Raw genomic sequence first — 12248 nt, 5'->3', positions numbered from 1 at the left:
TTTATGACCCCAAAGATTGTAGTCTACCAGACTTCGCCATCTGTGGAATTTCCTAGGCAGGAATACTGGAATGGGTTGCCATTCCCTTCTCCAGGGATCAAACCTGCGTCTTCTGCATTGCAGGCAGTTTCTTTACCACTGAGCTACCAGGGAAGCTCACCTATGATCATACAGCAAATAAATTGCAGATTCCAAATTTAATTTAACTCTAGTTTTGCAAGATAGTTGGGCTTCCCTGATAGCTCAGTTGGTAACGAATCTGCCTGCAATGTAGGAGACCCCCGGATTGATTGTTGGGATGGGAAGAACCACTGGAGAAGGGATAGGCTAATCACTCCAGTATTCTTGGGCTTCCCTTGTAGCTCAGCTGATAGAGAATCTGCCCGCAGTGTGGGAGACCTGGATTCAATCCCTGGGTTGGGAAGATCCCATGGAGAAGGGAAAGGTTACCCACTCCAGTATTCTGGCCTGGAGAATTCCATGGATTATATGGTCCATAGGGTCCCCCACTCCAGTACTCTTGCCTGGAAAATCCCATGGACGGAGGAGCCTGGTAGGCTGCAGTCCATGGGGTCGCTAAGAGTCAGACATGACTGACTAACTTCACTTTCACTTTTCACTCTCATGCATTGGAGAAGGAAATGGCAACCCACTCCAGTATTCTTGCCTGGAGAATCCCAGGGACAGGGGAGCCTGGTGGGCTGCCGTCTCTGGGATTGCACAGAGTCGGACACGACTGAAACGACTTAGCAGCAGCAGCAGCAGGGTCACAAAGAGTTGGACACGACTGAGCAACTTTCACTTTCTTTGCAAGATAGTATATAGACATCCTTATTTAGCCTCTAGGGTGAAAAGGGACTATTGGATAATCTTTTGTTGTATTTCTGATACACATTGTATCTATAAATTGTTAGTTTTCTTTTAAATGATATATATTTCTTTTGATTTTATTTATAGGTGGGTATTATCAAAAGCAAAGAAAGATGATATAGATGCGGAGATTTCTATATATGATGGTACAGTATTATTTAAATATTCAACATAACAAGGATGACCGAGAGTGCATGCGCTTTTGAGATTATATTTCTGTTAAATATATATATATGGGGCCTCAGGATCCATCCTGCTTCACAATAAATGTTCAGTCTTTTGTCTCCTTTCTAGTATTTCTGGAAGTCCGAGTAATCCATACTTAAGCCACCATCCAGGTTTCTAACTCTTAAACAGTTGAATTTTCTCTCCCTGCAATTAGTCTTTTGCAGGATTTCCCAGGCTACTGCTGTTCTCTACTGTTTCATCTCAAGCGTAGGCCCACTTCAGTTAAGTTGTAACTCATGGCATGATCCTCCTAGCGGGTGCAAGACAGGGGGCGTTTATGAGAGCTACAGGAAATGTGGCTGCTCCTGGAGCCACCGTCTCCAGGCCCATAACGTGTCTCTGATAGGTTATCTTCAGGCTTACCCTTAGAAAGAAAAGTCCTATTAGCAAGGGTCATCTTTTCTTCCTTAACAGGACTCTCCTGGAGTATGATGAAATAATTTCTTCCTCCTGTTAGTCTAAAACCAGTCTCCTCAGTTGTTAAATCGTAAAGCAGGATCGAATTTCCTCTCTCACAGACTACCTAAGATCCATAAGGATGTGACCTCCCATTCAGATCCCAATAGGAGTTACATGAGAATAACAACAGAACAGATAACAGCGTGTGTAGGAGGCCAACTGTCTCCTTCCCTCTCCCTCTCCATAGTGTCTATTAGTGTGAGATACAGATCATGCCTGCGTGTCGTCCGTGCTGTGTTCTCCATCCTAGGACATCTGCTTCTCAACTCCAGAAGGAACTCTGCCATACGCACAGCACAAACAACACTGAGTTTAGTCATCTGAATTCATTTAGAAAAGAGAATGATAGAACTGTACCTAAAATAATACCCACAGAAATACATGCCATCAAACAGAATGCTTGACTTAAAACATCTATGTTTAGCTTACTTTACAGTTTTTAGAACAACATTGGGTAGATGTATGCTGTATGTTTTTATTCTAGAAGTATCCACTGATGGAATTTTCCTAAAATTAGGTTATGGTCTATTTTAGAAGTGAGTTTAAGTCTGGACAGACTGACTCTTAGTGCTTAAATGGGTGAATTTTCCCTCAGCTTTAAATTAGAACTCAAGCAAGCAAGTGAAAAATGGGCTTACTAACAACACCTAAGTTTGGTCCATAGTCTTATTAAACATAATTATCCACAAAATAATTTTTTTAGCATATTAGATTTGGTATGGTTGGTTGACTTTTCAATTTCTTGAAAGCACCTTTGAAAAATACAGAATCTCTTATTAAAGATTCAGGTCCTGAAAGTGGCATTTTGTATATAAATGTTAGCAATGTCTTTTATATAGTGGTTAGTTGAGACCAGTATCAATTTCTTTGCAGGAATATTTAGTATTTATAGTCATTAATAACCGGAGGAGGCGATGGCACCCCACTCCAGTACTCTTGCCTGGAAAATCCCATGGATGGAGGAGCCTGGTGGGCTGCAGTCCATGGGGTCTTGAAGAGTCAGACAGGACTGAGTGACTTCACTTTCACTTTTCACTTTCATGCATTGGAGAAGGAAATGGCAACCCACTGCAGTGTTCTTGCCTGGAGAATCCCAGGGACGGTGGAGCCTGGTGGGCTGCCGTCTATGGGGTCGCACAGAGTCAGACACGACTGAAGCGACTTAGCAGCAGCAACAGTAATTAATCACAGCTTCTGTCAAGTGCCCCTTGAGTAAAACCAATTGTTAGATTTTCAGGAGCAATCTGTGAGAAACATTATGTGCTGGAGAACAGGGTTTGCATTTGAGGGAGACTTATTTAAATTGTCAGATCAAGTTATTAATAAAAATATAGCTGTTTAAATAATCACCAGTTCTTTAAGTGACTAATTTTCAGGCTATCTTATAAAATTGTTTGAATTCTTTTCTAGATTTTGCTTAAATCAGAAAGTAAAGCCTTGAGTAAAGATTGATTAATGAAAAGTTACTACTGATTTGAAGTTAGGAAAAACTTCTTGTCCTTGAGGAATAATCACCTTGTCACAGGTTTTCTAAAATTAAAGTAGTACTTTTAGAGAGTACGTTTTCATGGCTGATAAATGTATGCACGTAATTACAAAAGAAAGACAATGTAGTTTTTAAAATTCCTTTACTATCAATATCCTAAAATCCCTAAAGATATAGTTGTTACTTCTTAAAAAGAAGGCCTTTGTGATTTGGTCAAGCCAAAGGTTAGTAGTGATAATACAGATGCTCATCAGTGTGAGAAAAGAAAATGAATTCACCTTTTTAAGAAAAGTTTAGTATATCCAAGTTGGGGGACAAAAAGGAAAACAAACCTGAAAAGTTGAAAAAATGAATTTTTGAAAGCCCAAGAAAGTGTGCACAATGATAGACCCCAAAACACCCCTCTCCGACTAGTGAGACTGTTCAGGTTCTTGTCCTGTTGTTTTTTAGAAAGAAAAAAATGTATATAAAGTGCATTGGTAAATTCAGAAGTGCCCATATTTCATGTTGGCACAATTCTGGAAAATAGCCAGCGTTCACTAAATTTTCTTGGAATAGGCAATACATCTAATTTTCAAAATTGGAACGTTTTATACAAACTAATATAAATTAGTTATTTACTGTTTTAAAAGGAGGAAAGTCCAGCCCACAACTTTGAGGCAACAGATGACCCATTCATCTTTGTATTGTATGCATCCCATGATATAATTGCAGGAGCTTCCTGATCTAAAATGGGGACAAGTCCAGCCAGAGAGGGCCTCACTCAGCGTTGCTCTGCTTCGGCCTAGTGCTAATCTAGCTTATAGGACTTTCTTGGCCAAAAGTTCTGAGAACTGATTGGCTTAGCTCAGAAAGAGTAACTGCAATTTGTGTTCTTTGGGCATACAATTTTTAAAATAAAATTTAAATCACTACAATAACTTCTGCAAAGTAAGCAAAGTAGTTGATGACACCATGAATTTCAAAATACATAGACTGAGGCAAATTCATTTTGTGTTAAAGAGGTATTTTGTCTCCTATGTAATTTAAAAATAACTCATTTTAAAAATACAATGAGACCCTATGAGACAAACAAATTCTGTGGTTTCAATGATTACAGTCTTTCAGAGAAATCCAAATTAAGCCAGCTTTGGAGGTCCTTTAATTAAATGCTCTAATATCTGTTGTTTATTAGTGAGTTGGTCAAGAAGTTCATTCGGGTTTTTCCATAAGAGGTTGCAGAAACACCTGAATGTTTTTGGCCAACCCAATAGTTCCCACAATTTTAGGAGAAAAAAGAGAGCAGACATACATACAAGTGCAGGTACTAGTTCCTGATTTAAAATGTGATTTTATTTTTCCAAAATCAGCCTTCACGGAAAAATCTTATTGGTTACCATTTCTGATAATTTTTAAGTCAGTGTTTTTGGTTTTAGTTTAACTTGCTTGATTTTGTATTTTAGGAAGATGGGAAATAGAAGAATTGAAAGAAAATCGAATACCTGGTGATCGAGGACTGGTGTTGAAATCTAGAGCAAAGCATCATGCAATATCTGCTGTGTTAGCAAAACCCTTCATCTTTGCTGATAAACCTCTGGTAGTTCAGTAAGTTTTATTATGTTTTGAATACTTTTTCTAACATTTATTTTAGTTCTGTATAATTTGGCTTCTGAATATGGGTATAAAAATTCAGATTTCCCTTTCCCATTTCATTTATTTAAATACACGATGTGTGTATACGCACAAACACCCTGAGGTTTTGAATGAAACGGAGACTTGTTGCAAAATTATATTAATATAACATTTGCTATAATATGCAATATTCCACCAGCATAATCTATATAGTGCATATTAAAATCATCATTTTTGTTTGAACTCTTTACTTCACATTGACTTGCTGTTGAGATATATTAACTTCAATATATTTTAAGTAGAACTATAAATATTGCTGTTGAACCAGTGATAAGATTCAAAGGCAGCAAATTTGTTTTAAAGAGGAAATGCCCTTTTAAAGGTCTGTGTTCTCATAGAGTCTTCCTCTCCCCTCCCTCAAAATATGACATACACTAGTTTTGTGGTATTGCTTGCATGTGTAACTACTGTAAAATCAAGTATTAATTCCTCAAGCTTGTTTCACCTATACTGGTATAAATCCAAAATAGATCTGTACAAATACAGTTGCAAAACAAATGAAATTCATATTAAAAACAATGAAAAGGAAATGTAGAAATGTTATTTTCTATCTTATATCGGAAGATTGGGCTGTCCAAAGTTAATTACAGCATAAGAAGTACTACTAACTATAAGCTTACTAACTATAAATTTGTTTTAAACTTTTTGTTAGCATGTTAAATATCTGTCTGCGTGGTATAACTAAAATGCCATTTTGTGTTTTAAAAATGTAAAACAATATGGCATTTGGTATAATTGGTTTAATTTTTTGGCTCTGATGCTTTGATTTAGTTGCATTGTTATTTCAAGAAATTTAAAATATCAAATGTCAAAAGAGTATACAACCATTTAATCAAATGAAGAATATTACCATAAGTATTTACTGGGATTTAATATTTGAGCTTGATATTATGGCATTATTCAGAGTTTTGTATTTATTTCTTCTTGAAAATTTGAAAGTAATCTTATTCTGTTGAATTTAGGTGAATATAATTTTCTATTTTAATATTTTGTGGCTTAAATGAAAGGTTAAAGGAAAATAATACAAAATTTAATTTCTCCAGAGTAAAATGAATCAAGTTTGGTATTTTCAGAAAGTATAAATCACTGCTAGGCAAGTAAGTGAAAGATAGTTTACAAGATTGGAAGCAAAGATAGTAAGTCTAAAAAAGTATTAAAGCAATTGTGAACTGAAAAAAGAAAAGGAGAATCAAAAAGAATTGAATAGTGGTCTTTGATATGCTTGAAAACAATTCAAAGAAGGATAATATAAAATGAAATAGTATAGATAAAATAAATTTTGTATTAACTATTATAAATACTATTTATAACTATTATAAATACTATAAAAACTATTATATACTATTTATAACTATTATAAATACTATAAATATAGTATAACTCATAAATATGAACTATTTAAGACATAACTTTAAAACTGCTTTTCCCAAATTATGTACTTATTAATATGCATTATATGGTCATTAGAAACTAAGAATATCTGAACCTTAAAGATAAGGAAGCATATTTGCCCATTAAAGATTTTGAGAGTTCTACATAAAAAACCTGTTCTTAATTTGAACATTGTGTTTCCCAAACATATTTGACCACAGAAGTTTTTTCCACCCTAAACAATAATTACTATTTCATAGGACAGTTTAGAAAATGGCTCTCTAAAGAGAAGAGGGTTAACATATACTCGGCATTTGTCCTCATTTTTCGTGTGATTTAAGATTAGCAGCAAGCAGTCGGTCCAGCTCTATGACTTACATTTCACTGATCCTCGAATTCATTGTGAACTGTTTACACTAGGCACAAGTTAATGATGTGAAAAATCTGAAAGTATGCAGTGTATGAAATAGTGATCAAGTCCATGCATAATAAGATAGCAAAACGTCTTACAGTTATAAAGACAATTTATACAATTGTTATCTCTAGGTCTTTTCACAGAACCCTCAGATCACCTATAATAAAGCTCTAAGAGTCGCAGATATTTACCTTTAGTTCACATTATACACCATTTCTTTTACTTCATGCTCTTCAAAGACGTGTTTCATGAAGGAAAAGTTTATCAGCTACTGCTAAAATAAAAATATTGATAAGGCCTTGAGGAAAACAAACTCCTTGATTTAAGACGTGAAAAAAGAACAAAACAAAACTTTTCTTCTGATCATAACAAGCTAACATTTTTGAGCATTTATTGACCCATCACTGTGCAGGACGACTTCTAGTCAGCATAACAGTCCTTAGAGGTGTAGGTGTGGGCAGTGTTCCCTCATGATAGATGAGCAAATGGAGACCAGAGCTTTAGTAATGTGTCTTGAGCCAGGGCCTACCAAAATCAAGAACAAATCTCAGGTCTTTCTGACTCCAGAGTGCTTGCTTGTAACCACTGTTGTAGAAATCTGGAGAAATAAAGCAGAATACAAAGTAGGGAGGGGAAATCACCCAGCAACTCAGAGATTATCACTTAAAACTTTACTGTATTTTCTCTATTCTTTTCTGTATAAAATGCATATTACTAATTGGGCTCAAACTGTCAAAGTTTTGTATGCTAGTTTTACTTTGTCACTGAAGTCTCTTCAGAAACATTTTAAACTAATTTTTTATTAAAATTATCACTATATCCTGTTACTTCTCTGGTTCTCATCTGCTTTTGCTTTAATTCATTAAAGCAGTCATAACATTTTTGGTTTTCACTGTTTTTCACTTTGATGTCCATTTCCTCATTGACTTTTGTCACACATAATTCACCAATTTACTGAAAATCTCTTCTACATATTGTTCAGTAAGACTGTCTATTGCCTAAACAAGACACCAGAACTTGTGATGAGAATTAGTGTTGTTAAATCCATGAGAAGACTGCCGTGTCAGTTTGCTTTCTTAGCTGTTACACTATATTTCCCCTGCCTCCTGGCTGCTAAGATCTGAAATAGTCCAGGTTTACAAAATCTCTTTGCTGGGGTTATTTAATTAAATGTACAACTTTTTAAACCTGGTTTAGGTGTAGCTGAACTAAAAGACAAATTAGTTATTGAACTGAATAGCTAAGGTCATTTGCAGTTTCCCAGAAACCTGTGCTGTAACTGTGATCCCCATAGTCTTCATTTTTCACTTTATAAAGAGTATGTAGAGTACGTACCTATTTTAACTTGAAGTTTCCTGCTAAAAGTTTTAATCAAAGTATCTTATTCTTAATTAAACAGTTTTGATGAAAAAATTTATTTCAGCAAATTAATTGGCTTTTCTATAGTTGTTTATAGTCATTCTATTTTCAGTATTTTAAGGATGTTCATGGAAAAGGCCTTTCTGCTTGTTCCTCACAGGTTGTGGATGTACTTTGTGTGAGCTTTCTGGTAATGTAAATGTTTGTGTTTAAATGAATTGAGAGTAATACATTAGATTTTGAAGAGCAATTAGTAATTTTTATTTATCAGCAGTATGATTCTTTTTCCCTTCATTTAGATATGAAGTAAATTTTCAAGATGGTATTGATTGTGGAGGTGCATACATTAAACTCCTAGCAGACACTGATGGTTTGAATCTGGTATGATATTTTAATGTTTAAGAAAGCCTTATTAAAGTTAATAAGCATTTCTAAGGAGTAATTGACACAACTGAAATTTTTATTTTCATCTGAAGTCAAAAATAACTTTGGAAATTTTTATCCAAGATGAATTTATATAGCTTTTCCATGTGCCTTCAAGTTTCATACACAGCCGTGTTACTTGATGGCGTCAGTTCTGTAATCTTTAGCAATGTGAAAAAGGTTGCCAAGTCTATAAAATAAAATATAACCTGGTGCTTGTAAATGTCACCGAGAGATCAACTAACAGTTATTTTCTTTACAAAGTAATAATCATAAGTTTGTTTTGTTAGGAGAAGTAAGATAATGGAGCAAAGCAGTAAAACAAAATGGCCAAAGAATCAAATTAAAAAGGCAGATCAGCTCAGGAGTTAGCAGTCTACAAAAATTGACTAACTTAAAAATGTTAAGTTCATAATGAAGCAGGTTATATTAGAACCATTTGAAGTTTGGAGACATTTCTTATAGAATCCTCCCACAGGAGGCTGTGTCAGAATTTCTGCATATAACAAATATAAAACGAATGGGGTGTTAATGGGATATTTGTCAGAACTCCTGGATATGAAACATTAAAGGATTCGTTTACTTAGATAAGGTCAAGGGGAAGCCATTTGTAGCTTATGGTGCAACTCTTAGGCGTTGTGAGGTGACAATCAGCTGAAGGTACGGTGGCAATAATAAAGTCAGATGCCAAGTGGTTTTCTAAACACTGTATCTGGCTAACTCAGTTAATCCTTAGAGAAGCCTTATCAGGTACGTACTATTATTATCCGCATCAGAGGTGATGGAATAGAACTACGGGGAGGTTGGAAGATTTGCTCAGGGCCACACACAGCTGGTTTAAAGGCAACAGTGGGATCTGAACCTCAGTATCTGATGCCAGATCCCATGCTCTTAACCAGTAGGCCATGCCAAATGAATCCATGGGATTTTCCAGACAGGAATACTGGAGTGGGTTGCCATTTCCTTCTCCAGGGGATCCTCCCAACCCAAGGATTGAGCTCAGGTCTTCCGCATTGCAGGCAGACTCTTTACCATCTGAGCCACCAGGGAATCCCGAAGAGAAACGACTAGTGGTAAAACGGGGAGCAAGTCCCTCCCCGTTCTTCACTTTGTGCTTAAAGGGCACCGCTTTCTGGTGTCTTACTGAATAGTACTAGTGCCTAAGTAAGCACTGCAGTCTTCAGTCACAGTACGTTTTTCTCTATGCTTAATTTTCTTAGTAAGATATTAATACAGACCTATATAGAGTGATTAAAGCCTATTATGTTGTTAAAGTGGTTCCAGCTTCTCTCCTCCATCTTCAAAATGGAAGTAGTGTGTGCATTTTAAGAAAAAAAAATTTGTTTTTAAATAAAACTTGTCATTTTTCCACATCCTTTATTGTCAATGTGTCAACTAACTCTTTGGTGAATTAGCATTTAATACATTTTTGTGAACTCTACCCAATGGGGTAGAATAGAGAAATTCATTAAATATTTCAATTCTGGACTAATCCTAATACTCATCTCTCTTTGAAGGAAAATTTCTATGATAAAACATCCTATACCATTATGTTTGGGCCAGATAAATGTGGAGAAGATTATAAACTTCATTTTATCTTCAGACATAAACATCCCAAAACTGGAGTTTTTGAAGAAAAACATGCCAAACCTCCAGATGTAGACCTTAAAAGGTTCTTCACAGACAGGAAGACTCATCTTTATACCCTTGGTATATCCTTTTAATTCATTCATTAATTTAAAAGTATTTGCTGACTACCAGTATTTTCACGGCAAGTGCTTTGGGAGAAGCAAGCAAGGCTCTTCTGTTAAGGATTTATCTTTTTAGGAAAATCAGACACACATACTTACAGCACAGGCAGAAAGGAAAGCGCCATATGAGATACAGTTAAGAGCTCAAAAGCAATACTGCTTTCAGTTAAGAAACTTCGGGAAAACCTAGGGAAGGTGATTCTATTTGACCTAATCTTAAGTTTAGGTATACCATGTGGAACATAGAAGAGGAAAGGGATATTTTGGGTACCCTGACATTAGCAATGCTGACAGAATAGAAAACCGGAAAATAAGGTTAAAGAGGGAGAAATCCTTAACATTAGACTTTATTCTATAGGCAGTTGTCATCGTTGGGTCCTGCCTGGGTGGTAGTTAAAGGGAAGGCATTCAGCAACCATCTGTTAACATACTTAGCTTTACTTTTGCCGCTAGGAGTTTGAGTGTACATTGACTGGGAGAAACATTATATTATATATAATGTTTGAGTGTACATTGACTGGGAGAAACATTATATTATATATAATGTTTGAGTGTACATTGACTGGGAGAAACATTATATTATATATAACGTTTGAGTGTACATTGACTGGGAGAAACATTATATAGGATAGTTTCTCCTCTTTCCAGGAGTTTCTCCTCATCCAGTACAGATGGTTAGGTACTATGATTTCTTAAAATCCAAGCATGTCAGAACCTAACAGGACAACTCCATCCAAGACTAACATGTATCAACTTTCTTCCTCAAAACTGCAGTTACAGAAACATTCCTTTTTGTCTGCCAAGGCAGAGACCAATTTTATTTTTAATGTTAATATCAAAGACCTTTCTCTGAAATTGGAAAATAGTACTGGACATTTGGGGGAATGTAAGGTAAACTCTTAAAACATAGAAATAATGAGAAATTATAACTAGAACAGAAAAAAAATGAATTTTAATTAGACCTTGTATAAACCTAGTCAAAACCAATATGATAGTATATATATCAGAGGACACAATTCGACTTTCAGGAATTTTTCCAAAGGAAATAATCCAGAAGGAAGAAAATGACCTGTGTGTGGAAATATACTGTAAATTGCAAGCAGCTCAAACGTTGCAGTAGTGGTTTTCTTTCTATGCAGTACAATACAAAAAGATAACTATGAAAATGTTCAGCTTATAATATTAAAATGGGGGAAGAAAGAAAAGTTGGAGGCGCATTCTGATGGCCACTAGACAAATTATGCAAACAAAACCAAAAGCTTAGAGAAGTCTTAACTTTTATTAATCACCTGATAGGCACCATGCTCTGTGCTAGGCTCTTTGTTTAGAACAGTCATGTGAGGTGAGCAGTTTTTATTTTGCCTTAATTTAAGTAACTTGCCCTAGGAAACAAAAGTAATTGGTAGAGCTGGAATTAAAATTCAAGCAAATTCTTAAAACATTTGCTTTTCTTACTATGATACACAAAAAGTTTGTTGTGCTAGGATTATCCACTTTTAAAGGAATTTTTTCCTTTTAAAAAACCTTTCTGTATTATATTTTCATAACATTATTCTGTAGTTGTTCTAAGAACCTTACAGACTCCCTTAAAAAGAGTTTATAATCCAGTGCCTTTTGTGGTGAATTCATTTAGAATATTTAAAGCCGTTTTCTAAACGGAAAGTTTTTTGGCTAAAGATTTTTGACAAAGATGTCAAAGTGATGTAATTGTCAGGTGCTTTTTTTGGATTTACTGTAATTTTAAAATACTTGAGTTGCAAAATTGAGTCAGAAAATACTCTTTCAGGGTTTTTTCTTGAGAAATGCCTTTTTTGAATTAGAGTCTAGTACATTTTTGCATTTAAGATCTTATTATTGTTAGTTGTGCTTTTTTCCTTTGTGTACTAATATAGTTTTATAGTCTCAGCTGTAATAGAAAATGGTGGAGAAAAAAAGAGAAGGGGGGAAACACTGAGTCTTCATTTGCATTATTTGAATTTGTATATAAATTGCAATATTTGATGTTGAAATAAACAATTTGGCATTGTTGTGACTGAAAACCTCTGGAGATTACTTCAGTAATGTTTTTTCAGAAAGTGGTTGTCTACATGGCTAGTTAAGTCAGGATCATCCTGACATTTATTGACAGCTCCTACTTCCTTACTGGGCTTCCCAGGTTGTTCAGCTGGTGAAGAATCAGCCTGCAATGCAGGAGGCCCAGGTTCTATCCCTGGGT

General features: G+C 35.3%; 1 protein-coding gene across 2 annotated transcripts in view; it reads left to right on the top strand.

The window, feature by feature from the left end:
• The window catches only part of CLGN (calmegin), a 46737-nt gene that overhangs the window by 15180 nt on the left and 19309 nt on the right, over positions 1–12248 (top strand). For both annotated transcript variants that reach the window (XM_027567401.1, XM_027567402.1), the window contains exons 4-7: positions 958–1016; positions 4486–4627; positions 8159–8240; positions 9800–9992. In XM_027567401.1, coding sequence (XP_027423202.1) covers positions 958–1016; positions 4486–4627; positions 8159–8240; positions 9800–9992 — 476 coding nt within the window. The remainder of the gene's footprint in view (positions 1–957; positions 1017–4485; positions 4628–8158; positions 8241–9799; positions 9993–12248) is intronic.

Source organism: Bos indicus x Bos taurus, chromosome 17 (genome assembly GCF_003369695.1).
Source record: "Bos indicus x Bos taurus breed Angus x Brahman F1 hybrid chromosome 17, Bos_hybrid_MaternalHap_v2.0, whole genome shotgun sequence".
NCBI lineage: Eukaryota > Metazoa > Chordata > Mammalia > Artiodactyla > Bovidae > Bos > Bos indicus x Bos taurus.
The sequence above is the reverse complement of the archived record's forward strand: the minus strand, read 5'-3'. Positions and strand labels throughout refer to the sequence as shown.